General features: G+C 43.0%; 1 protein-coding gene and 1 pseudogene across 1 annotated transcript in view; one reads left to right on the forward strand and one right to left on the reverse strand.

Annotated features, from left to right (window-relative positions):
- The window catches only part of SNX9 (sorting nexin 9), a 91,488-nt gene that overhangs the window by 61,356 nt on the left and 3,133 nt on the right, over positions 1–26,999 (forward strand). Inside the window, exons 6-17 of the mRNA XM_018053410.1 lie at positions 44–191; positions 1,447–1,531; positions 3,511–3,636; positions 3,754–3,871; positions 10,178–10,308; positions 14,425–14,528; positions 15,777–15,880; positions 18,047–18,124; positions 20,773–20,849; positions 21,960–22,049; positions 24,622–24,736; positions 26,552–26,643. Of these exons, the coding sequence (XP_017908899.1) occupies positions 44–191; positions 1,447–1,531; positions 3,511–3,636; positions 3,754–3,871; positions 10,178–10,308; positions 14,425–14,528; positions 15,777–15,880; positions 18,047–18,124; positions 20,773–20,849; positions 21,960–22,049; positions 24,622–24,736; positions 26,552–26,643 (1,268 nt within the window). The remainder of the gene's footprint in view (positions 1–43; positions 192–1,446; positions 1,532–3,510; positions 3,637–3,753; positions 3,872–10,177; positions 10,309–14,424; positions 14,529–15,776; positions 15,881–18,046; positions 18,125–20,772; positions 20,850–21,959; positions 22,050–24,621; positions 24,737–26,551; positions 26,644–26,999) is intronic.
- On the reverse strand, positions 7,480–8,841 carry LOC108636747 (annotated as a pseudogene).

Genomic DNA, 26,999 nt, shown 5'->3' on the forward strand with positions numbered 1-26,999 from the left:
ATTTGGTCTCTCTTTACCGACAATCTTCTGTTCTCACCTCCAGCAACTGGTGATGATGATGACTGGGACGAAGACTGGGATGAGCCCAAGTCATCTCCCTACTTCAAGGATTCAGAGTCAGCAGAAGCAGGAGGTGCTCAGCGAGGAAACAGCCGGGCCACCAGCTCTTCCATGAAGCTGCCACTTAACAAGTAGGTGTAAGAGCTGGGGGAACAGGTTGGTGGGGGGGCGGTGCTCTCGTATGAGAGGCTGTGATGAGACAGAGAGGCTGTTTCTCTTTCCAGTGATCACAGAGTTTGGGGCGTGATTTGATCGTGTCTATTTGTTTATTTGGCTCTTAGCTTGGAAGCTTTTTTAAGTGAAATATATGTTCCATTTAATGATCTGCCAAATACTCTTTTTTGCCTTTATCAACTCATGACATATTGTTTCATTGCTGACGTCACAGGAAAGCTAAAAATAATCATGATAACTTTTTCTTTTAAATGTTTTACCACGTATTGATCTGTTACCATGACCAGGCTTTGTGCAGAGCAGTTTGTGTGTTTTCTCTCATGGTGCTCTCACACCCCTTTATGGTACATATAATCTCTTTTACTCTTGGAGACATGAAGCCCAGGGAGGTGAAGGAAACGATATGGGCCCCTGTGAGCATCACATTGGCCTTTAGCTTGCTTTAGGAATGAAATCAGACGGAATACAGCTGATTTTTGTAGAAATAAGATTTCTTTTCCTATTTTAGGTGTTTTGCTTTCTGAGCATTTTTACCCCCTATTTATTTATTTTTTTTAATTCTAAAACTCAATCTTGTCTTCTTTGGAAGTTGCGCTTTGGGTGGGTATACATTGATTCCACCTTTTCTTCCATTTAGAACTTTGCCTTGGGTGTAGATTTGATTTCTGGAAATAGCCAAGTTTATTATGTTTGAGGTCTCTAAGAAGACAGGTTCTGAAGGCAGTTTCCAAAGAAAATGGCACAAGTACTTATGAATAGTGGCAGTTTCTTTGGGGTAATTGTGGCCTCCTGAGGGAGAATGTGGACAATCACTTTAATTTGGATGTAAAATGCTAGCATGTGGCCTTCACCCCATGGAGTCATCTAAACTGATACGCTCAGTACTTTCTTTCTGCCTCTGTACCTGGGGGACAGTTTCTGGTCTACCCTTTGGCCTCCGAGTGGTGATAGAGTGTCTCAGATCAAGCAAATCGAGCACCCATTAATATCACACCTTCTGGAGTCAAACTGTCCTCTTACCAGATAAAGTTTAATTAAATGACTAATTGGCTGTTGAACAATCTGATTATGTCAGGTTTTATTTACCTTAGTTCCGGTACATCTGAAAGACAGAAAAAGTTCAAACTGTTGTATTAAGTAAATGTGGATGAGAGCTATAGAATTCTTACAAGGGAAAGGATAAGACTCACGAGCATTTGTCCTCATGATTAGATTTCCTGGATTTGCAAAACCTGGGATGGAACAGTATTTGTTGGCCAAGCAACTGGCAAAACCCAAAGAGAAAATTCCGATCATTGTAAGTGTGTTTATTTTTTGTTTTTTGCTTTGTTTCTAATTAAGCTCTTGTATAGTATCTTTAAAAAGGTTATTAGTCATTTAGAAAGTATTCTTAAACACATTTAATGCTTCAGGTAAGTAACTGACAATATATTAAGAGTAGCGTAAATTAATGCCCATTATTGTCTAGGCATTCTTTATTTTTACCTTTTCAGACTAACAGTACTTGAACAAATGACCATAGTATTTCTTTTTCTGAAGTGTCTTGAAGTTACCTCTTACATGTTGTTTTTCTACTAGCCAAACATATTTAGCTACTAAACGCAATTCAAATACTTAGGTTTCTACCTTGGCAGAGTACACGCATGTTATCAGAATAAGTTCCCTTTTCCTCTGTGTTGGTAATAGTTTTCTTTCGTTAAATCAGTTGTCCAGTTCGTGGTAAGGACCTAGCAAATGAAAGCTGGCAGTTAGTGACATCATTCAGAACATCCATCTTTGAACAGCTTGCTCATCAGATGACACAGGCTCCATGGTTTCACCCACATGTTGACTGTGGATAGATTTTCTAAGTGTTACCTAGCTGTATATCTCCAGATAAAATTTTAGAAAAGAAATAGCTGTCTTCTGACCCTGCTGATTAAGTCATGTACCTGTAAGTTGTGAGCAGGGCAGAAGGACAAGAGGCTTTGAGTGTAGTCACCGTGGACTCAAATAAGGAGGAAATAGTCTAGTCTTATTCTGTACTCTTTGGGTCCTAGGAAACTCAATGATATTGCAAGAAAGACATTGTGTTTTCATATTACTTGTTCCTACTTCTTGGGAATGCTTAAAATCCTGGAAAACTCCAGAGAAAAGGGCTGGGACAAGAGCCCTTTAATCCTTCTTCCCTGAAAGCAGACTTGGGGTGATTATCTTCTGAATGGTTAGGTTAAAGATTGCTTTTTTCTTCAGGTGTTTTTGTAAATACTTAACATGTATCCTGTTCTTTTCATTAAATTTAAAACTCCACAGAGTCAAGAGCCCATGGCCCCCCTGCCCCTCAGATTCTCATAAGCGCAGGACTTTGTCATAAGCGTGAGAGTGTTGGAACAGAGCCAAAGGACCCCGGCATTTGAGTTGTCCCACGTATTTTAGGCAGCCCTGCCTGTGTGGGCTTCTTGTGTGGAAAAGGAAGTGAGGAAAGCCATAGAGGCTTCAGAAAACCAAGAAAAAGCAGAGACCTGGTCCTTTGGTTTTAAGGTGTAGCATCCCTACCCACTAGTAGAGTAAATGACCTCATGGATGTTGGGCCCTGGTTGGTCAGAGTCTCCTCTCTTGGGCCCCGTCACTGAGGGAAGTTCCCCAAAGCTCCTCTCAAAGTCTCCTGCCCTGCAGCTTCAGGAGGGTTTTCTGGATCTGGGTCCCTCTTGGAGAATCATAATATTAAGCACTTGTTGTCAGAGACCTTTAGTCCCTTATTAAAGCTCTGTAGGCTCCAGTCACCGTCCTGACCTAGTAGCCTCTGAACTTTCATACCTCACCTCACTTTTTCCTCCTTTCACCTTGAAAAAGAATTAGGGCATACAGAAGATGAGAGTAAGTGTTGAGGAAGTTTGATGGCAGTTTGGCATTGCTGAGATAGCCAAGTGTGTCATTTTATTTTTCACAGAGCTATTAGTCTGCAGTAGATCTGAAATTTTTAAAAGCTAGCCCTTCATTACATAAAACTGGGACAGCTGGACTGGAGAGAGATTGTGTCCTGCCCAGCATCCTCTCCAGGAAAGGCAGCTCAGCCCCTCTCTGTGGCCTAAGATGCCCACACGGGAGCAGAAGGGCCTCTCGATTAAGTGTGTTTTTCAAATAGAACCTTAGTAAGAACAGAGAGCATTTATGTAGATAATTTCTCAAAGAAGAGCAAGAATGACTCTCCTAAGGACTTCCAGCCCTAAAAAGAATCATTTGATGATTTATATCAATCATGTTAACTGATTTTCCACCTCTCCCTGCAATGTGTAGGTTGGAGATTATGGCCCCATGTGGGTTTACCCTGCCTCTACGTTTGACTGTGTGGTAGCAGATCCCAGGAAAGGCTCCAAAATGTACGGTCTGAAGAGCTACATTGAGTATCAGTTAACCCCTACTGTAAGTATCCGAGTTATCAAAACAGAACCGTGCTTACATCGCTAGGAACGGCTTGCTTTTTTCTTCATCTTCTATAGTTGATATTGGTAACTTTTTTTCTCTTTCCTTCTCTTGTAGAACACTAATCGATCAGTAAACCACAGGTATAAACACTTTGACTGGTTATATGAGCGTCTACTGGTTAAGTTTGGGTCAGCCATTCCAATCCCGTCTCTTCCAGATAAGCAAGTCACAGGTGAGTGGGTGTGTGTGACAGAACTCAAGGCAACAAGTGAAAAGGCTCCAGTTAGAGTATTCCAACACGGATCAGGAGTGGCGCTTTCTAGCCTCCAGTGGAGCAAGCTGTGGGGGTCTGGAACCAGCAGCTAACTGCAGCCGTAAATACATATAGATACACACACACACGCACACGCACACGCACACGCACACACAGCAGCTAACTGCAGCCATAAATACATATATAGATATACACACACACAGCAGCTGCCTGCAGCCATAAATACATATATAGATACACACACACACACAGTTCACATATTTGGAAGTTGCCTAGACACCTAACAAAGGGTCTCATAAACTTGTCTGCCGACTCCCTGCGCACGTGTGCATCTTGGATTCTGACGGAGTCACTGTGTCTTTGCTGCTACACCTTTTCCAGTCCCAGTGTCTTTATTGCTAACCCTTTCCTATAAGAGAAATATATGCAAATATATGCCTTTTTTATATGTGAAAAATGATACCTGGGAAAAACAGGAATACTTCTAATAGTCTAAGGTGGAAATTAAAATGGATGACCCAAATAATGTAAATGCATCACACGCTACAGCTGTGTCATTTTCGTTGGTGGTGCCGTGCTCAGTCCTGTCGGACTCCTTGGAACCCCGTGGACTGTAGCCTGCCGACTTCTCTGTCCATGGCGTTTCCCAGGCAAGAATACTGGAGCAGATTACCATGTCCTCCTCCAGGGGATCTTCCCAATCCAGGGACCAAACCCATGTCTCTTGCATCGCCTGCATTGCCGGACGGGTTCTTTTAACACTGCACTACCTGGGAACCCCCTGTCATTTTCATCACAAGGCTGTAAACACCAGATGTAGATGCCACAAAGCTTCTAAGTGTTAATGTAGAAAGTTACCAAGTTTTCTACTCAGTTATTTTGGTGACTACTGATATTTAAATATTTTTATTTATCATCAATAATCACCCTCTCCCTTTTCTTATTTATTTAAATGTCATTTCCAACCCCCCCCACCGACCCCCACCCCCAAGTAATCTCCTAGTAAATAATCCACAGTGCTACCAGAGCCCCTCGTAAATGTGCAGTCGGAGAGTGTTTTTTCCTATGTCTGTTCTGAGAACAATCAGTGATTTTTTTTTTTAACCCTTTCGCCTAATCTAGAAACTGGAATGTTAGTACTTAGGAGTCAGTGTGTTTGTCTTGGAATAAAAGTTTGTAAAGAAGCTGAACTTCACATAGAGATTAGAGGTTCCATGTCTAGCTAGAAAATATTGCAATACATGAAACTCTTAAGTAGAGAGAGAGAGAGAAAAGGATCAAAGATGAGAGTAAGACTTGCAAGCTGGGAAGCTGGAACGGTGCAGGAGGGATGGACGGGGGGCTCCAGAGGCCTGGGAGTCGGGAGAGGATTTGGTCCCCACTCAGCAGGAGTGAGATAAAGAGACAGGAGAGGGGCTAGGGGCTGCCCCAGCCCAGGGCAGAGCCCGCTCAGGTGGTAGGGAGGTTGGTCCCAATGTGCCAGGCGTCACGTGTGCCCTGGCCCCTCACACACGGGCGCTCTCAGCTCAGACATGCACAGGTACCGCTCAGAAGTGCTGAGAAGGGATGTGATGTGATTCCAGAGCTCACGCCGTGAGATGTGGACTAACTAATCCTCAGCTAGAACCAGTGACCTTGGGATAAGCGTGGCTTTGTGCTTTGCTTTGTGCAGTGTGTATGCTTCTCTGAAATGTTTTGAAGAGATGGAAACCGTTTTTAAAGAAATTTGTTTGATTTTGATTTGGGGGAGAAAACTTTTCAAAATTTTCACATTGCCTAGCAGAATGGAGGAGTGGGCTTGCCTTGCCGTCCCGGGGCTGACACCCAGGCAGCCCCTTGAGGAGCCCAGGTGGCAGGTTGGGTGCATGGCTGCTTCCTCCCACTCAGACGTGTCACCCACCCCTGTCCTGCACCCACTGTGTATCCTCACTGTCCCTCCTTTCTGTCCATATTGTTTTAATCATAGCTCTCTTTCTAAAAATTTAGATTTCTTTCCATGAAAACTTGGGTTCTGCCTTTCTCCACACTTTCAAGTTTGAATTTTAAACTCTCTTTTATCAACTTGGTTAGCATAATATGTTCTCCATGGTGTTGAAATAAATGGATTAATGAACTATCTTAGAGTTGTGGGGGGTTTCTCTTATTTTTTTCAGTTTTAATACACTGTTTATTTGGAATCAGATAACCCATGGCCTATCCTAAAGCATCATGGAGTCATGGTTCTCCCATAGTAAGGTTCTTTATTAAACAAAAAAAAGGTCAGGCCTGAAGCCAGGGGATGTCAGAGAAAAGCACAGAAGCAACAGCCCCTCAGTCCGAAGAAAGTTGGGCTTTGATTCCCTGACTGGGCCATGTGCCGAGGAAACCGGGAGGCACAGAGCCGCTCTGTTTCCCCTTCTCTCGTCTGCGTCCTGCCTGAGATGCCCACAGCATCATTATTGTATGAACGCCCTTCCCTTAAATCCTGGAGAGGAGAAAAAGGAATACCAAGTAGATGATGTCATGACGTTTCTGTGCACTCGATAATCCATCCATGGAAAGCTTAGAGCTGAGATTTTTCTAATTTGTTTATGGATCTTATTCTTTATGGAATAACATTGAATGAATCTGGTTTTATTTCTGGGGGCCAAACTGGTATATTAACATACTTCATGAAAACCTAGGTCAGGGTCATAGGAAATGGGCAGATGGAAATCCCTCCTCTCCTTTTTCTTAATTCTCTGGAACCTGATAAGCATATCCTCACAAGAACAAGATAATAGCTGAAGTCCCAGTTTGTAAATAGACCAGCTGTGTCAGAAAAAAATTTTAGGAGAAATAAGAATGACTATTTAATTAATTCCAACCGATGAGTAGATTATAAACTCTTGTGTAGTTGACTTGCTCATAACGCGGAATTCAGTACAGCCCTTAGTTCGGTGCTGACTTCCAGGGTCTCTTCTGTCCGTGAGGTGGGTCATCGTCTGCAGTGTCCAAGTTTCTGCAGTACTTATTAGTCTCTGCTCCTAGTACGTGCGGAATTTGAAGTGTTTTAATATACAGGAGGGGGGTCTAGTTTTGTAGTCTTCAGTTTGACATCTAGGTCTAGGGTTTATTTTGAGTTAAGGTTTGTATAAAGTGTGAGGTGGGGGAGGTTTATGTTATAAATCTGGTCATCTAGTGGTTCTTGGACTGTCTATTGAAGACAGTATCCTTTCTCTGTTGAGTTTCCTTTGCATTTTTGTCAAAAAATCAATTAAGCATATTTGCACAGGTTTCTTTCTGGACTCTATTCAGTTCCATTGATTTATGTGTCTGTCCTTTTGCCAATACCACACCATCTTGGTTATTGTAGCCTTATAATATAGAAAGTCTTGAAGTCAGGTATATAAATCCTCCAGCTTGGTTCTGTTTCAAAATTGTTTTTAGCTATTCTTTTTCTTTTGCCTTTCCATGTAAATTTTAAGAGTCACCATGATTCTTTTATAGTCAGATACCTATAAACAATCATGCTAGGGTTTTTATTGGAATTGCATTAATTCTGTAGACCAACTTTGGGAGAACTGAAATCTTTTTTTTTCCACTGCCACCAACAGCACTGTGCAGTTTTATTAACCATTCAAGTACAGTAGCGTCTGTAAGATCCAGACAGAATTGGGATTTAAAAGTGAGCAGATATTCAGCATCTAACAATTTGAAAGAAGCCACTGCATACTCTTTTCACAGAAATGTTTTCATGGAGCCAATACAGTACTAGCCATTAACGCAGCACACCAGGTGTACTGAAGTAGGAAAGACGCAGCAAGAGACACAGCTGCATTAGAAAGACTTCAGCACTTCCGAAAAAGAGCAAAGCGCTTTTCGGTTCTCCCCGCTTTAGCCGCTAAAACAGCATCATACCATCTGGATCTACCTATACAGCCCTACGTCAGCTTGTAGAATATTTGTCAGGAGGGCAAAAGTAAAATGACACTGGCCAGGACAGCCTTTGGGTATTTAGGAAGGGGAGGGGGAGGAAGCCAGTTCTCAGAACAGAGGAGTCGGCTTCAGTCTCATCTGCAGGGTCTTTGGGTCCTTTGTTCTTCCGCAGTGTGCTCCTCCTCTTTGGCAGCCACGTGCGCCTCGGTTCTCTTCGTGGCTTCCGTCCTTCGGGCCAGCTTCTCTTCCGCCATTTTCGTGACGCCGTTCTCCTCTGTCCCTTTCTGAAGCACTTCTTTCTCGTGCTCTCGTTTCTTAGCGAGCTGCTTCAACACCTCAGCTTCATGGGACTTGGATTTTTCTTTTGCAGCTTCTAATCTCTTCTGAATTTCCTCTAGGGAAAGATCCTTCCCCTTAGGAGGGGAAAGGGGATATCCTGGGACAGATTCTTTTGGTCAAAGGCTGAGAATCAGCTCAAAAGCCTGGCCTGAGGCACGGTTCTCTAGCTCCTTCACCTGGATATCAGAAGCAGCCATGGTGAAGAGAAGACAGCCGACCGGCAGCTGCTCTACACGGTTCGCTGGCAAGGAAAACCCTGCTCAGTCAGTCCCAGCCGCCTGGCCACCCTCGGAGAATTGAAATCTTAATGTGTAGTGTTCCAATGCAAGAACTTACATGTGTCTTATTTGATTTTCATGTTTTATATGTTTCAGCATATGGATTCTGCACATATTTTCATAGATTAATATGTAAGACTTTCATGGGGTGGATTCTATGGTAAAGGAAATAAAATGGAGTATAGAGATGGGGTGCAGTCCCAGGCCAGAGCACCCCGGAATCCCCTCTTCTGGCCTGAAGGTCCAGTTTGGGAGCATAAACACCTCTCACAGGCTGTGTGCCTCTGGTTGATTTCCACAGCACTTAGTTTTTGTGGCTTTTGTTTGGCTTTCTAGTTGCTTTTTAGGACTAGGATTCAGTTCAGTTCAGTTGCTCAGTCATGTCCAACTCTTTTCGACCCCGTGAATCACAGTACACCAGGCCCTGTTCATCACCATCTCCCGGAGTTCACTCAAACTCAGGTCTATTGAGTCGGTGATGCCATCCAGCCATCTCATCCTCTGTCATCCCCTTCTCCTCCTGCCCCCAATCCCTCCCAGCATCAGAGTCTTTTCCAATGAGTCAGCTGTTCGCATGAGGTGGCCAAAGTACTGGAGTTTCAGCTTTAGCGTTATTCCTTCCAAAGAACACCCAGGGCTGATCTCCTTTAGGATGGACTGGTTGGATCTCCTTGCAGTCCAAGGGACTCTCAACAGTCTTCTCCAACACCATAGTTCAAAAGCATCAATTCTTCAGCGCTCAGCTTTCTTCACAGTCCAACTCTTACATCCATACATGACCACTGGAAAAACCATAGCCTTGACTAGATGGACCTTTGTTGGCAAAGTAATGTCCCTGCTTTTGAATATTGCTATCTGGGTTGGTCATAACTTTCCAAGGAGTAAGCGTCTTTTAATTTCATGGCTGCAGTCACTATCTGCAGTGATTTTGGAGCCCAAAAAAATAAACTCTGACACTATTTCCCCATCTATTTCCCATAAAGTGATGGGACCAGATGCCATGATCTTAGTTTTCTGAATGTTGACCTTTAAGCCAACTTTTTGACTCTCCTCTTTCACTTTCATCAAGAGGCTTTTTAGTTCCTCTTCACTTTCTAGGATTAGCTATTGTCAGACTCACCTAGCCACAATTTCCATCTCTAGAAACCTTTTAACTGATAGTGATTTTATTAGGCTTATAAAAATTCTGTGTTCACTTGATGTTTGGTATGTAAGGTTTGTTAAACTGATTTTCTACTTTTAAAACAAATATCACCCATTAAGCTCTTGTTTTATGATGGCCTTAAGTTCTGTGATAGCAGCTTTCATTATTGCATTCATGGAAAAATTGCTTTTTCTATTTTCCATTTAAGTAGTTGAAAAAGCGAAACAGGAAAAAAAACTAGTGTGTGTTACTTTTCGTAATACTGAATTTACCTCTAAATTGCTTACTAATTTCCGCATTATCACCCCTTTCTCGCCTGTAAGGCTTCCGTGATCATACAGGCACTGGCATGTTAGTTTATAAGAAAGAGAAAGTTTCCATATTGAGATAAAACTTGCTTTCGGATTTGTGGAGGACCTTTCTTCTTGGCCTTTGAACGTCCACTGTGTTGCTTGTTTTTAGGTTGTTGAAAAATTACCATGGTTTACCTTTTACTGAGTAACTCTCTGCTGATAGCCGTATGAACAGCCTTTCCACTTGGGTAACAGGTAAGAGGTGATTCCTCTCAGGCAGAGTCACACAGCACTCTTGGCGTGTCTCTTGCAGGTCGCTTTGAAGAAGAGTTTATCAAAATGCGCATGGAGCGGCTTCAGGCCTGGATGACCAGGATGTGCCGTCACCCGGTCATCTCAGAGAGTGAGGTCTTCCAGCAGTTTCTAAATTTCCGAGATGAGAAGGTAGGACATTTTATTATAATCTTAGAGGATATTGAGAATTGTCACATTCATACCAAGGAAGTTAAATCATGTTGATTAGTTGGTTATTTCTAAGTAATAGTAAAGTAGTCACAGCATGTGAGCAAGGAGTTTGTCAGAATGGTTTTCTGCAAACCAGGAACCAGTTGCCCCAGTGAGGACAGGGTGAGGGATGTGATAGGATGCGGGGCTTTTTCCTCAGTGCTGTTGAATATAGGATAGATGCCGAGCTGTGTAGGCTATTTTCAGCGTGAAGTGAGGGGAATAGTGTGAATGATTTCTTAGGATCATATCTTGACCTTGCAGTGTAAACAGTGTAATGAAAAGTAGATTCAGAAGTGAAGCTGCTTTCTCAGAGCCACCTTGTTTGTCCAGAACTGTTGTTGTCTGTCCAGGTCTGCCTCCGCCCCGTGGGCAGTCATTCTGTCTGCTGTCACTGTTCTCATTTGAAAATCAAGAAGAAATTGGCTGCTTGTCATGTCACTATTGTTGTCTGCTTTGGAAATAGCTGTGTATCACCTTAGTCTTCCATTGTATGCAATCATTTGTTTGGTCATGCTTAGTGTAATTTATAGGTTAGAGATCATTCCATTTAAATATTTGTAGTCTTTTTGCATTTCAGAATGAATGCTTACATGTCAAAATGTGATATATAGCAGTTAAAAAAATTATGTGGAATCCCCTCCAAGTTGGTGCCTTACTGCTGTTGGCGCACAGGACTTTAACAAGGGCTTGTTTGATCTGTCTAGGATTCTGTTGAGGCAACATTTCTAGAGAATTCCCTGGCGGTTCAGTGGTTAGATTCCACGCTCTTACTGCCAAGGGCCTGGGTTCAGTTCCTCGTTGGGGAACTGACATACCATCAGCTGCGTGGCATGGCCCAAAAACCCCAAAACAAACAAGCAAACAGGAAGCATTTCTAAAGGTTGTGCTTTATGCAAATTATAGGCTTTTTTTTTTTTTTTTTTTGATACAAGAGAAACAAAAAAGAACTTGGAGCCAGGGCCCTTGGTTTTAGTCTTGGCTCTGCTTCTGACTACCTCCATGACCTTGACCCAAACATTAATTTCATTGGGCCACAATTTCCTCACCTGCTAAATGACAGTATAAAATTCGAAAATTATTAAAAATTGTGATTCTCTGGGCAACAGTAGCTCATATAGATGGTTGGACATAGAAAACCCTAAAGAACCTACAGAAAAATGTAAATCTACATTAAAATCCATGAAACACTGCTGAGAGAAATAAAAAGAAGACCTCAATAAGTGTTCCAGCACTATGTTTTATGAGTTGAAGAACTGAAAAGATGTCCTCTATAGAAAATGTAAGCTCCAAGAATAGCCAAGATACTTTTTAAAATGAAGATGAAATGGGAGGAAAACTTTTCTGGATACTGAGACTCATTATAAAGCTAAAATATTTTAAAAGCCGATAGTAGAATAGAATGGGCCCTTGATTTATGACAAGAATGGTTCTGAGGACGGGGGGGGATGGGCAGTCTTTTCTATCAGTGGTGCTCCGTTGGATGGCATCTCCGTTGGATGGCATCTCTGTTGGATGGCGTCTCTGGGAAAAATAAACTGCCTTACAACAAGCTGTTGATTTTGTTAGGTTTGATGTTGGTATGTTGATAATGTTTTTAAGACATGGCCCTTATCTGTTAAAGATACATAGTAAAGTATTTATAGGTGAAATGATATTATATCTGAGATTCCCATTAAAATAAACAAGAAATAAAAGTAGGATGGAGGAGACCAGATAAAACAAGTTTGGTGAAAAGTTGATAATTTTTGAAGTTGGATCTATAGGGGTTTATTAAAATATTTTTCTTTCTCCTTCTATCCAGTTGAAAGTTTCCACTGTATTGAGTCTAAAAAAAATTAATTTCTGATGGTTTACAAGTTTAAATGTGAAAGACAACACAATAAAGGTTCTAAAAGGTAACACAGGAGAAAATCTTCATACCCCTAAGGGTAGGGAAGGATTTCTGAAATAAGACACATACAGGAAGAGACTGACCAATTTGACTACCCTAAAAAAAAGAACTGTGGTTTATCAGAGTCATTACAAAGGAAAAACAAGTCGAAGATATGAACGTGTATAGCCAACAAAGGGCTGGATTTTAGAATATGGGAAAACCCATACAAATTGATAAGAAAGATAAACCAGTAGACAAATGGGAGATTTGGCAATGTCCCTCACAAAGCTGGCTTAAAACTCAGCATTCAGAAAACTAAGATCATGGCTTAGATGATGCATCTGGTCTCATCACTTCATGGCAAACAGATGGAGAAACAATGGAAACAGACTCTCGGGCTCCAAAATCACCGCAGGTGGTGACTGCAGCCATGAAATTAAAAGATGCTTGCTCCTTGGAAGAAAAGCTACGACAAACCTAGGAAGCATATTAAAAAGCAGAGATATTACTTGGCCTGCAAACGTCTGTCTAGTCAAAACTATAGTCTTTCCAGTAATCATGAATAGATGTGAGAACTGGACAGTAGGAAAGGCAGAATGCCAAAGAATTGATGCTTTCAAACTGGAGAAGACTCGAGAGTCCCTTGGACAGCAAGGAGGTCAAACCAGTCAATCCTAAAGACAATCAACCCTGAATATTCACTGGAAGGACTGATGCTAAAGCTGAAACTACAATACTTTGGCCACCTGATGTGAAGAGCCGACTCATTGGAAAAGACCCTGATGCTGGGAGAGATTGAGGGCAAGAGGAGAAGGAAGGATAGGATGAGATGGTTGGATGGTGTCACCAACTTGATGGACATGAGTTTGAACAAGCTCTGGGAGTTGGTGATAGACAGGGAAGTCTGGCACGCTGTAGTCAATGGAGTCACAAAGAGTTAGACACAACTGAGCTACTGAACAACAACTCACAAAAAAAAATATCTGAGTCATCAGTGAGTGTAAAGAAAAGCACTTAATCTTAGGAGTAATAAGAAATGCAAATTAAAACCACAATGAATAAACTTACCAGAAGGCTAAAATTAGAAAGACCAAGGATACCATGTGTCTTCTTGGTGAGATAAGGAGCTTCTGAAACTCACACACTGCTGGTGGGTATGAAAGCTGGTGAGACCAGTTTGGAAAACAGTTTGGCATTATCTACTTGAACAACTTTCCACGCCTGGTTATGTCCCTACAGAAGTGTGTACACACTTGCACCAGGAGGTGTGTACACAGCAGCTTTATCCATACCTCACCAGGGCCACTGATGGCTGCCTGTAGTAGAGTGGGGTAAATAAACTGGGCAAGAGTCACTCTCAGGAATATTATACAGCCATGAAATGAGTGAACTCCAGCTGTAACAACAGTGTGCGTGTAACTTCTCAGCATAGGTTGAGCAACTAAGGCCAGACACAAAAGAATGCCAAGTGTTGGGTTCTTAGCTAGTTCACAGACATAGCAAAACCATGGTGTAGGGACTTCAGTGGTGAAACTGTATGACGTGAGGAACTGAAAACCATAAAAGAGTGGGTGGGTCATGGTTACCCCTGGAGGGGAGGGAAGGGGTAGTGACGGGGAAGGGAGGAGAAGGGGGCTTCTGGAAGTCCAGCTCCCTCCTCTCTCTTGCCCTTGGAAGTAGTTACACAGGAATTCATTGTTTGCGAATTTGTCGTACTGCGTATTTTTGCTTCGAGCACTTTTCTGTGTGTGTGTATGTGTATATATATATATATATATAACTTGTAATAACTTTTTAATACTTTATAATATTGGTTCCTATCTTATATTTAGAAAAGCTTTAATATTTTCAAGAGAACAACCTACAATTTTGAGGCGCTTTGTCAGGCTCCCAGGGTGTGTTTGTATGGGTGGGTGGGCTTCGGGAAAGGAGAAGTCCTGGCTCACCTCACTCCAAAAGGATTTGGGCTCTTAAGGGCCGTTTAGCACAGCAGCACCGTTCACACTGTTCACATGCGGGATGGAGTTGGAGATGCATGGGTGCAGAGGGAGATGGCACGGGCACTGCCCCCCGAAAGTTAGAAGGATAAAGACGGTCAGTGAGCCGACGCTAGGACGGGATTTTGAAAGAGCTCTTTGGCTCCGCTCCCCACCTTAACGTCATAATGTTCCTCTTTACAGGAATGGAAAACCGGGAAGAGGAAGGCTGAGAAAGATGAGCTGGTGGGAGTTATGATATTCTCCACCATGGAGCCAGAGGCACCTGACCTGGACTTAATAGAAATGTAAGAGACCCTGCCAGCCTCCCCTGCTTCCCCAACCAAGCCTGCCTCCTCTGCTCGCAGGCCTTGGCCCATCTGACCACACCTGGAATTCACATCATCAGACGAAAGGGTGTGAATGAGTGGGGTTTGTAGTCAGACGTCAAGGAGAGCATCGCTTGTACTTGAAACACTGTCTTTCTAACCATAACATCAGTTAAAGTCCGTTTCCTTTTTACCTTGAAGTCAGTGATTTCATAGTTGACACAGTGGTTAGTAGTTATTAACAATAAAGCGTGATGACACGGCGTGGCACCAAGCCAGCTGACACCCACAGAACAGTCCACGGGCCAGAAATCTCTTTGAACATAGCCGTGAAGAGAGCAATCTCAGGCTTGTTTGTCCAGTGTCTTTTTGACCTCTTGTTTTTAATCTTGTCATCTTTTTAATGTGGGCTTGGTTGAAAGTCTGGAGTAGTTCCTTTTCTGTATAAAGACTCATAAGAAATCTTGTGTGTGTTCATAGTAATAGTTTTAAGCAGCCTTTTTTCTTAATGTATAACCATTGCTTATGTTTTACCGAGTATATAGACAGTCTTCTAACTACGCAGAGAGAAAATCAGTTTTAATATGTTGACTTAGGTCTGTGTTCTTCCAAACCCTATTCTGTACACATGTATCTGAAGGGAAAATGGTTGTGTAAACAAAAGTGACCTCACATTATACAGTCTCAATTATAACCTCCTCTTTCATTTAAAAGTATATCGTGATAATTTTTTTCAAGTCAGGAAAACCTTTTTAATCCTGAAGGAACTGGTATCTTCTGTGTCACTTCGATGCTGTGTGCGTAGGTTTATTTTCTCTGATTCATTACAGTATTTGTTGGAATGAGTGAACAACTACCATTAGTAACCCATACTATAGAGTCACCAGTACCTGCAGTGATTGAACTTCATTCAGTGAGATATTCAAGAAACTATTTTATTTACTTCAGAACAGTTTTCGTTAGAATTCACAAGGAATTGGAGGGCGAAAGGAAGCAGAGTTAAAATATAAGTGGCAGATGTTGAAGCAGTTCTTTCAAAACCTGAATCCAGCGGGGTTTTAAGACTAATTTAGTTACAGCGCAGTTGCTAGGTGCACAAGTACCTGTGGTCAGGCTTGTTGTGAGCTCCCCCAAGCACATTGGACCTTTCTCCGCTTACACCTCGCACTGTCTGGACGCAGGGTAGTGAAGTCAGGGACACAACCTCCTCATGTGTTTGCCCCGCAGAGAGCAGAAGTGTGATGCCGTCGGCAAGTTCACCAAAGCCATGGATGATGGCGTGAAGGAGCTGCTAAACGTGGGGCAGGAGCACTGGAAGCGGTGCACAGGACGTGAGTGCCCCCCGGCGTCCCCCTGGGAGCCAGGCCCCCGCGGGCAGAGACACGCCCCGTGAGCGCGCTCTGAGGAGCCTCACTTCCCAGCCCTTGTTGCAGCACAGAAAACTGGCTTGAGCAAAGCCAGTTCAAGAACCCCTGTAAAAAAGCATCACGTTCACTTAAATGTTGCCAGTTATGTGGGGTTTGTCATCTATGGAAGAGTCATCCTTTCTGCCCGCAGAGAAAGTGCCCATGGTTATTTTTAATCTCAGGATCTTACTTTTAATAGTCATCCCTTTAGTGAGTTGTGTGTTTGACTAAGCTCTAATTTTAGGAAAGCCTGGTGGCGGGTGGTGGTAGAAAGCCCAGGGCCTGGGGCAGCCCCAAGCAGAAGTGCCACCGTCTGCTCTGCTCTCTGCCTACTGTGCTGTGCCCTCCCTGCCCTCTGTCCACTGGGCTGTCTTCCCGTATCTCCCAGACCCGGCCACTCTGCCGTCCAACAGCCAAGGAGAGAAGCACAGTCCAGTGTCAGCTGTGGCGGTCACGCCTTGGCTGCTGTGGTGTGAAGGGTGGCCAAGTTTACTTTCAGCACAAACCTGCAGCCCAACAAAGCCTAAAATGTTTCCTGTCTGGCCCTTTGCAGGAAAACACAGGCCTTACAATGGCCTTCCACCATTGACGTGATATTTTATATCAACGGAACCGTTGTCATGTACCAGCTGTTCATGCTCGAGGGGCAGACACCAGGAGTAATAACACTGGCCCCTTTCCCATGGCAGAGAAATACTGAAAATAGAACTGAGCCTGGAAACATGACCTATACAGATGCAGCATCAGAAAACAATCTGTTTCAGGCCTTTGGTCACAGGGAATAACTCATGAGCAAAAAAGGGAGTGATACTTCTCTAAAATGTAAATGAAATAATTTAATTTTTAAAATAATAACTAAATTCAGCTGTTTCCCCTTTTTAAAGAAAAATTTAAAGGAGTGCAAATCTTAAAGTTTATAAGGATATCACAAAAATCTGGGATCATGGCTTCTATTAAAGAATCAAATCCCTTATGTCTAACATCTGGTCAACTCCATGTCCTGTAAAATCCACAGACCAAAATTAGGAAATAGTAATAGCATTAGGCTGCTCTATTTTAGGAGACAGGAGGTTGAAGTGTTTTGTTTAGAATTTGATTCAACCATAGTGTCTTTCCTCTCACAAAAGAGTTTTTAATCCCCGGTGTAAAGGCAAAAACTGAGTTACCAAAGGGTGAACAATTTATTAAAGTTAACCAAGCTAATGTAATCTGAATTCATGTTTCCTGTATCTTACAGCTTGTAGACCGTTTGTCAAATTTCTCTGTCCAGGAATTTTTTTAAAAGAAACATTTGAATCATTTTTCTTTATTAATAGCATAGTCTCTTCAAATGCAACTAATGGTTTCTTTTGAAGACAGCAGATGTGTTTCAGGAAACTATGTACAGATTGCAAGTAAAAGTAGCCCAAGATACAAAGACTCTTCTCTGGAGAGTTCTCCAGAGTGATCCTAGAAGCCGAGGATTTAGCACTAGAGGAGCATTGGAGATGATTTAATTAATCATTATTATACAGATGAGAAAGCTAAAATCCCTCCTCCCTGGTCCTGTGAGGTTCCACTGCCGTTTTTCTCCACACCCCATTGCTTTTGGTCGTGTTTTGTTTTGTAAATAATCACTCATAGGTACATGGCAGAGTGGGAGAAGCAGCAGATTAGGAATAACAGGCACCAGATCCACCACTTACTAGCCCCGTGACCCCAGCTTTCCTAACCCAGGAAGGGGAGATGGTGCATCCGCATTGGTAGAGGGGTGGTTGTGATGATCAAGTTGGTGTTGTACACACGAAAGGACTCAAACCTAGAAATCATCTTCTGAATGAGCTTTCGGTTCATTTTGATTTCATTCAGTGAATGAGAGTGTGGGTGCTGGTGGTGGTGTTCATAATAATAGTGTCCACTATTTATTGAACAATTGATTAATTAAAAATTGAAGAAAAAATTAATCTCTAACAACAGTTCATCTGTATTGATATTCTGTAAAAGAATATAGACTATTTTGAATCATTTCAGATTTACTATAAAAATACTTTGAGAAAATAGTTGGATCATTTCATTTTGCTCCATTTAGTGAATGACTTTTTTCTATTTCAGCATTACCCAAGGAATATCAGAAGATAGGGAAGGCCTTGCAGAGCTTAGCCACAGTCTTCAGCTCTAGTGGTTATCAAGGTACATCTTTCTTTATTTGTTCTTTGGGCCCTGGATGTCTCATCCACACAGACCAGCCTCCTCAGGCTCCTGCAAACAAGTGATAACTGCAGTGAAGCACCACCGTCAGTGACGTTTAAACTGGCTGCACCGCTCCACTGAGTACTTCTGCCACCTCACCTATTAGTTTTGAGAAAAGTGGTGGGTGGTAATAGTTGGATTTCCAGGCTGGTGTCTTTGCCTTTCCTGTGCTCAGATTCAGCTCTTGGGTTTTAGTGAAGCAGGCGGGTATGGTGTGTGACACTCTGCCCTGCTTTCATTTCTCTGCCAAACTCTGAAGCTAAGTCTGACTATCAAGAGCCAGATCTTATCAAGGACATTTGGAGGGAAAAATCTTGACTGAGTAACAAGTTCATATTGCCTTATGTCTCTTGCTAACTCATTATTGTTTTCAGCATATCCCATATTGTATATCTCACTTGTGGTATTTTGAGTTCATTGTGCATTTCCATGGACAACACTTGCAAGTTAGTAGTTTTCTTTTATATCTTGGTTTGTTTTCTTAATTTGGCATATGGAGCTGGTAGGAAGTAAAAAAAGTATTTGCCAGGTGAGTGGCACCTATTCATTTTGAGGACGTACTGTCACTTACAGAAATGATAGGCTTGGTACTGTCACCATGCCATTATTCTGATATCCAGGGAGGGTAGATCTTTGGAGGTCAATGTCTGAGTATTTCCAGGTATAAGAAATTAGTCTTTTACCAAAATGTAAGACCTGTGACTCCCGTATTTGAATATTTCTTGTTGGCCTGGCTGAATTGTGTCTTTCAGTTAAAACTTTTAGCTTGGGCAGGAGTTTTGAGGATTCGTTGGTCTGGCCCCCATTTTTGTAGATGAGGAACCCAAAGTCTGGGAAGATAAGCATCTTGTGGCCAAGAGACCCCGTAAAGGTGCTCAACATCGCCAATTAGAGAAATGCAAATCAAAACTGCAGTGAGGTATCACACCACTCAGAATGGCCATCATCAAAAAGTATACAAATAATAAATGCTGGAGGAGGTGTGGAGAACAGGGAGCCCTTCTACGCTGTTGGTGGGAATTTAAATTGATGCATCCACTATAGAGAACTGTATGGGGGTTCCTTAAAAAAACTAAATATAGAGCCACCATATGATCCAGCAATCCCATTCCTGGGCATGTATCTGAAAATTATGAAAAGATGAAATTTCTAATTCAAAAAGGCACAGGCACCCCGGTGTTCATAGCAGCCCTTTTTACAATAGCCAAGACATGGAAGCAACTAAATGTCCATCAACAGATGAATGGATAAAGAGGATGTGGTATTTATTTAAATGGAATATTACTCAGCCATACAAAAGAATGAAATGATGCCATTTTCAGCAACATGGATGGCCCTAGAGATTATCATACTACGTGAAGTCAGAGAAAGACAAATATCATATGATCCCATTCACAGGTGGAATCTAAAAACACGATAAAAATGAACTTATTTACAAAACAGAAACAGACTCACGCACGTAGGGGAAAAAAACCCAAAACTTGTTACCAAAGGGGGAAGGTGGGGAGATAAGCTAGAAATTTGGAATTAACAGATACACACTTGGCTCTGTTCACTGAAAAGGCCTAGAAATAGTTATCAAGTCCAAGCACTCCCAGCATCACCCACATAGCGATTTCAAAACATTGTTTCCCTGAAATAAGCCAGAGCTCAGAGGGAAAGAACTCTGATGCCAACCTAAAGAACCTTCCGCTGTCCTATGGAGCAAAAATTTGAGCTTAGTGAAGATAATGATTGCTATGAAATGAAGCATATCAACTTTAATCCAGACTTGCGATGATATTCTTAAAAAGTTAATCTCAGTCACCTTTGGAGGATGGAATAGAATCAACTTATAATTCTGAAAACTGTAAAAAGAAGGAAGCATTTAACCTGTTCTTCCTGTCCCTATACCTCAAGGTAACCAAAAAGCTGATAAAATTTGTCTTTATAAACGTATTTCAGCTAATAAAGAAGCAGTGACATAAGTAGTATAGCACCGATTTGCAAACCTAAAATACTAAATACTTAGTATACTAAAATGAAAGATCTAGGCGATACAGGAAACAGAGGACTGTGTTGTCACCACCGAGACTCGCTCAACAGAACCCGACTCTGGGACCAAGGCACACAGCCTGGTTCCATCCACACGTCCCCAAAGGAAGTTTGCCAGAAAAACACACAGAGGAGAAAGAACCTCTGTAGGAAACATGTCAGCTCTGTGCCACGTGGACGGTCTTAGCATCCTGACTCAAGCAGCCAGCTTGGTTGGAGACACCAGCCAGCTGCACACTGGCTAGACGGTTCATATCAGGACCAATGGTCATTTCTTAGGTGTGAGATTGGGGTTGTCTCTATTTCCTAAAGAGCCCTTGTCTTTTAGGTAGAATGTATGGATGAAGTGTTAAATGACCAGTAAAAGGGAGAGGAAGGGAGGGGACTGAAAGATTGGACACAGGCTGTTAGTTGGGAAGTCAGGTGATGGGTAGATGAGGATTCATTCTACTGTTGTATAGTTTGCAAAGTTTGAAGTTTGCTATAGTAAAATTTTAGAAGTAATGAAAAGGAAAGATAAGTTGTAACACTCATATAACTGTCTTGATTCTCAGGTGAAACAGATCTCAATGACGCGATAACTGAAGCAGGAAAGACCTATGAAGAAATTGCCAGCCTTGTGGCAGAACAGGTATATTAACATAGGCACATGGTCCCAGTTGAGATTTTATGTTACCTAGTCCACGTTTCATTTAAAACCTGTTTTAAGACAAGCTTTCCAAACGGCTGTTTTCTTCTGTCCCTGTGCATCTTTATTAATTACACTGAGTAGTAGCATCTCTTAGGCCAAGCTAAAGTGAGGGATAATTCATCACCAGGAAGCCTCAATAGCTCCCAGCGCCAATGGTCTGGATCCATCTCAGCCACCAGGGGATTAGAACGTCCAGGGAAGAGCTTCACTCTGGTCCTTGTTTGGAGTCTTGCTCAGCTTCTCGGAGCAGGGGTTTCCTGGTCTGTAAATAGCGATGGAAGCACCTGCCTGGGAGTGGGCTGAGGATCAACAGCCTAAAAAGAGAAAGCCCTGGTCAGGTTTCTGGCAGGCAGATTTCAGTGTAGCCACCTGGCTTTTATTGGAGTCTTTAGTAGCCTGATTTCAGTTATGTTCATAGATAACAGATGATGTTTCCTTAAGGGGACTAACCATCGAGGTTGTTTCAAACCCTTAAATTTAAAAAAAAAATTTTTTTTTTTGCAGATGACAACTTGAAATACATATTTGAATAACCATACATTCATGTGGTCATTAACTACTTTCCTGATACTTGTAAAAAAAAAAAGATTAATTTTTATAATTGTGCACACCAAAACTTTAAATATTATCACAGAAAAATGGAAAATTTTATTGCCACTTTAATGATTACCAGATTTTTAGCAATTTTTTAATTTTCTGCTAAAATTTACACATTAAGCTATAACATCTTATTTGCCTCTGTGTAAACATACGGTGTTAACTAGTTTTTTTTTTAATTTTGTTCACAGTGTTGTCTTTTGGGCCAGTTCAAAATAGCTAATTTTACCAACCAACCTAAAAATCCAGTTTTATCATTTTTTCACAGCCTACAATGACAGTATGGCGCTCTTGGGGATTATTTTCTTACAGGAGAACTAGGCTGACTACTTCACACTCGGTAACTTCGTGTCATGCCTGGCAGATTCGGCTGATACAGCCCTTAAATGTAACCGTATTCTCTGCTCTTGTCTGAATTCTTCCACCAATAATAGCCAGTCTTTCTTGTTACAGCCAAAGAAAGATCTCCATTTCCTGATGGAGTGTAACCATGAATATAAAGGCTTCCTGGGCTGCTTCCCTGACATTCTTGGCGCTCACAAGGTAACTTGATCCGAGGCCTTCACAGACGAGGTTCCCAGCTGAGCCAGGATCCAGGGGAAGGGCCACCTGTGGGAGCTTCGCCCTTCAGCCACACACACGCACAACACGCTTGCACACACACAGACACATGCACACACACCCACAGACACACAAACCCACACACCCGCAGACACACACACACAGACACACCCCCCCCACACACACAGTACGCTTGCACACACAGACACGCACACACACACAAACCCACACACCCGCAGACACACACGCAGACACACACACACCCACACACCCGCAGACACACACGCAGACACACACACAGACACACCACCCCCCCACACACACACAGTACGCTTGCACACACAGACACGCACACACAAACCCACACACCCGCAGACACACACACAGACACACCACCCCCACACACACACACAGTACGCTTGCACACACAGACACGCACACACACACAAACCCACACACCCGCAGACACACACACAGACACACCACCCCCACACACACACACAACACACTTGCACGCACACACACACCTCACACACAAACCCACACACCCACAGACACACACACACACATGCAGACACACACACAAACCCACAGACACACGCACACACACACAAACCCACACACCCACAGACATACATGCAGACACACACAGACACCACCCCACACACACACAACACGCTTGCACACACACAGACGCACACACACACATGCACATACAGACACACACCACACGCTTGCACACACACACACACCCCACACACACACAAACCCACACACCCACAGACACACATATACCCGAAGACACACACACACACGCTTGTACACACACAGACACACGCACACACACATACCCCACACACAAACCCACACTCCCACAGACACACACAGACACACAGACACACACACAGACACACCACCCCATACACACACACACCCCACACACACACACAAACACACAATACCACACAGACACAACATACACATACAGACACACCCCCACACACACACTCCACACACATACACACAGCCCCCATTCACACCCTACACACACACACCCCACACAAACACCCCCAGCCCCCACCCCCCTCCCACCCCCGTTAGGAGCTCCACTCCAAAACCAACCCGGAGCAGCTCGGCAGGCTGACATAGTGAGGTCCTGTCACATTTAGATGCCTGAGTGGTTGTTGAGTCTCTTCTATCCTGTAGAAAGATTATTTGGAGGGAACTAAAAGGATGATAGATATTCCTTTATGGACACGCTTAGGTCAGGTCGCAGACGTAGTTATCATGGTATCTGGTGTTCAAGTCAGCGTCAGGAATCTTACCCTCATCAGCGAGACCCTCCCTGCACACTGTGTGGGCAAGTCCTCCCAGGGCCTTTCCTGTCCAGGTGAAATCAGATGTCCTGGAATGGTCAATGTCGATTTTGTTTATGTTAATAGAAAGGAAAACTATATAGTTCCCATCATAAAGGTTCTTTTTTAAAACTAAATAAAGATTGGTTTGGAGTGTCCTCAGATTTTGATCCTGGTTCATTTTTCTCTCTTTCAAACCTCGTTACTGTGGGTGTTTTATCGGCTCTCGTACCCTAGGGTATTGTGATGTGCTTGGGTTTATTTTGAGACACTGTTTTTGTTTTCTTTGGGTATATACCCACAGGTGGGACTGCTGGGAGAGTAGATCTTAAAAATTCTCATCACAGGAAAAAAATAGTTTATAACTCACTGAGGTGATGGATCTTAACATACTTATGGTAGTAATCATTTTGCATTATACACATGTCTCAAATTCATTATGTTGTACACCTTAAACTAATATAATGTTATCTGTCAGTGACCTTGCTGTAAATGGGGGTGGGTGGGAATAAAAAAATAAAATTAAAATCTCAAAGAAAAAAAAAAAAAAACCTCAGAGCAGTTAGCTTGTTGTAGGAATTTGTGCCTGCCTTGAGAGTTGTAGGTGGGGAACCTGATTTATACACAGGCGTAGAGTTCTTCCCAGACAGCGCCCATGAGCCATGCGATGGCACAAGTGTGGGAAGTGTTTGGCAACTTTTACAGCTGTTTCCACCTCAGCATTAATTTGAAGTTAGTCCAGAGCTTCTTACAGAAATCGCAATAAAGCTTATGATCAGCACAGCGAAGCACCAGCTTATGAAATACTCTGCAAGAGTGCCCAGGCATATATGCTAGACTGTCCCAGATCAAATGACTTCCTAAAGCTAGTGCCTGTTTTCCAATCATGTACCACTCTCACCTGACAATGACTTACTCATATTACAGATAAAGAGTGCTATTTAGTTTTCAGCCTTGCTGTAGCATAAAAGTGTAGATTTCAGCTCAGCTATATTTTACAGGAATAGCAGCATTTTTGTTTCCAAGTGACTTACAGGAAGTTACAGTGAGATGTGTTCCTCATGTTCTCATTTTGTGGGGACATATTCCTATTCAGTAGCAAGACAATTATAGAATATGTTGGCTTTGTTACATTGTAAACTAATGACCAATCCTTTTAAATTTGTTTTATTAATACCACCACACTTTGTATTTCACAGGGAGCAATAGAAAAAGTGAAAGAAAGTGATAAACTGGTTGCAACCAGTAAGATCACCCCCCAGGACAAACAGAACATGGTGAAGCGGGTTGGGACAATGTCTTATGCTTTGCAAGGTAAGAACGATAAGGTCTGTGTGTAGCTAGTGGAGATTTTTTTCCAAGAAAATTTTCTATTTTCCTTGCTGGAGAGAAATTCCAGTATGAACAGCAGTTAAGTTAATAAGAACTGATTCAAAATATCTTACTAAGCCTGTTGTTTGTGGGATCTCAGTGTTAAAAGCTATAATATTTATATTTAGTTTTTCATGCATTTACCTGACGTAACTACAAATGACAACGTGATTAAACCTGTACGTTTTAATTTCTTCTTGGAGACCCTGAAGATTCCTTTCATAAGCTTTAATCTATCCAGACTAGATTCCCAAATCCAGCTCTTAGCAGCATGTAACCTGCAGGCCCCAAGACCATAGAATGCGAAGCGAGTTTGGACATAGCATTTTTGGCATGATTTGACTGTTACTAAAAGGAAAATACTAATTTCTCCAGCAGATAGGAGCAGTGAATGGATTTTTTGTGTTTTGGAGGATGGATGGGATACATGGGCCAAGGAGGGAGCGGAAGGATGTTCTGGTAGGAACAAAGCACACAAAACACAATGGGACCAGATGATGTCATTGGCCTTTGGGAATAAAACACAGTTGCAGGTTACGGGGGTAGACTTTGGAGATTCTGGGGAGCCTCAAAAGCCTGGCAGAAGAGTCTAGACTTGCTGTGGACGTTAGGAAGCCATGAAAAGGTTTTGATGGAAAAACAAACAGAAAAAAGACTGCTCAAGGAAGAGGATTTGTTCGTGACGGAGGTGGGGGTGCAGGTTGGGGGCTGATGTTTGACAGCCCAGCTGGAGACCTGGCTCCTACCGTCTGAGGTTTTTGAGGACCCAAAGAAGATGAGGTGCTGGGGGAGAGAATGAAGGGTACTTATGGGCTTTTCCAAAGGATCCTCAGGACTAGGGAGGAAGTAGGAGAAGGGAAGAATGTGTGAAAGGTTTCCAGAATGAGGACAGTTCAGGGCAGAAACAGGGAGGCCTGAGTGAAGCTCGGGGCTTGGAAGAGTTTTGAATGGGTAAGTTGGTCCTGACCTTGTGTTTGGAGTTATCCAAACAGTTGAATGAAAGTGTTGTACAACTTCAGATAACAACCTAAAACAACAGTGAGCTTTTTACAGGAATTTACGCCAGCAGCAGTTGGCTTTGTAGGTGTGACGTGTAGGGAAAAGGCAGAGGTGATATGGGGCCTGATAAGGAAGGCCTCTCCGATACTGGTGATGGGATGGGGGTGGCACTGAGAGGCAGAGTAGGAGAAGGGGTTCATTTGCTGAGTCGAGACATCCAGCAAACACAAAGGATGGGCGTCTGACCCTCTGCCTGGGAAGAGGCGGAGTTCTGGCAGTCCTGGTGCTTGGCAGCATCAGACATCAGCTGCCCTGAAGAGGGCTTTCCTCAAGTCTCACCGCCTGCCCAGCCTTTCAGAGGTGCCTGAGGAAGCCCGCAGCCTGGGCAATCACTGCAGCAGAGGACGTGGCGCCCAGCGGGCAGCTCACGAGGGCCCCTGTGAACAGACTTGACATTCTGGACTGAGGTCGTCGTAAGCCAGTGGGCCCAAGTCGGTTTCCTGCTTGAACGATCTGTCATTGGGGTGATCGTGTTGGGCTTTAGAAGATTTAACTTGCAAATCGACAGTAATCGTCCGTTTAGGGAAAAGTGTTTTTGCTGTTACCCATTCAAATTGTTTTTCTAGCCTCTTACAGCATTTTTGTCAGGAACTGGTACAGGGCAGCCTGGCTGATGATGAGTCATAACTGGACCAGAGACACAGCTGTGTTCGTTTGCAGTCCGGGGGGCACTGACCGATGTCTTGGTCTTGATTGCAGCCGAGATGAATCACTTCCACAGTAACCGGATCTATGACTACAACAGCGTCATCCGCCTGTACCTGGAGCAGCAGGCGCAGTTCTACGAGACGGTGAGTCGGCCCGTCCCCCGGGCTCCTTGCGCACCGCCCGAGCTCTCTGTGAAGCTAGTGCGCCTGTGGTTTTTAACCCTAGCTAATGAGCCAACTAACGGGCTTCCCTGGTGGCTCAGAGGGTAAAGTGTCTGCCTGCAATATGGGAGACCCCAGTTCGATCCCTGGGGGAAGGAAATGGCAACCCACTCCAGTGTTCTTGCCTGGAGAATCAAATGGACAGAGGAGCCTGGTAAGCTACAGTCAGTCGCACACGACTGAACAACTTCACTTCTCAGTAAGCCAAAGGAGGCTGAATACTGAGCGGGGATTTTTTTTCCAATCTCTTTTAACCGTATCTGCGTTTTCCTCTTGAA

This window comes from Capra hircus, chromosome 9 (genome assembly GCF_001704415.2).
Source record: "Capra hircus breed San Clemente chromosome 9, ASM170441v1, whole genome shotgun sequence".
Lineage (NCBI taxonomy): Eukaryota > Metazoa > Chordata > Mammalia > Artiodactyla > Bovidae > Capra > Capra hircus.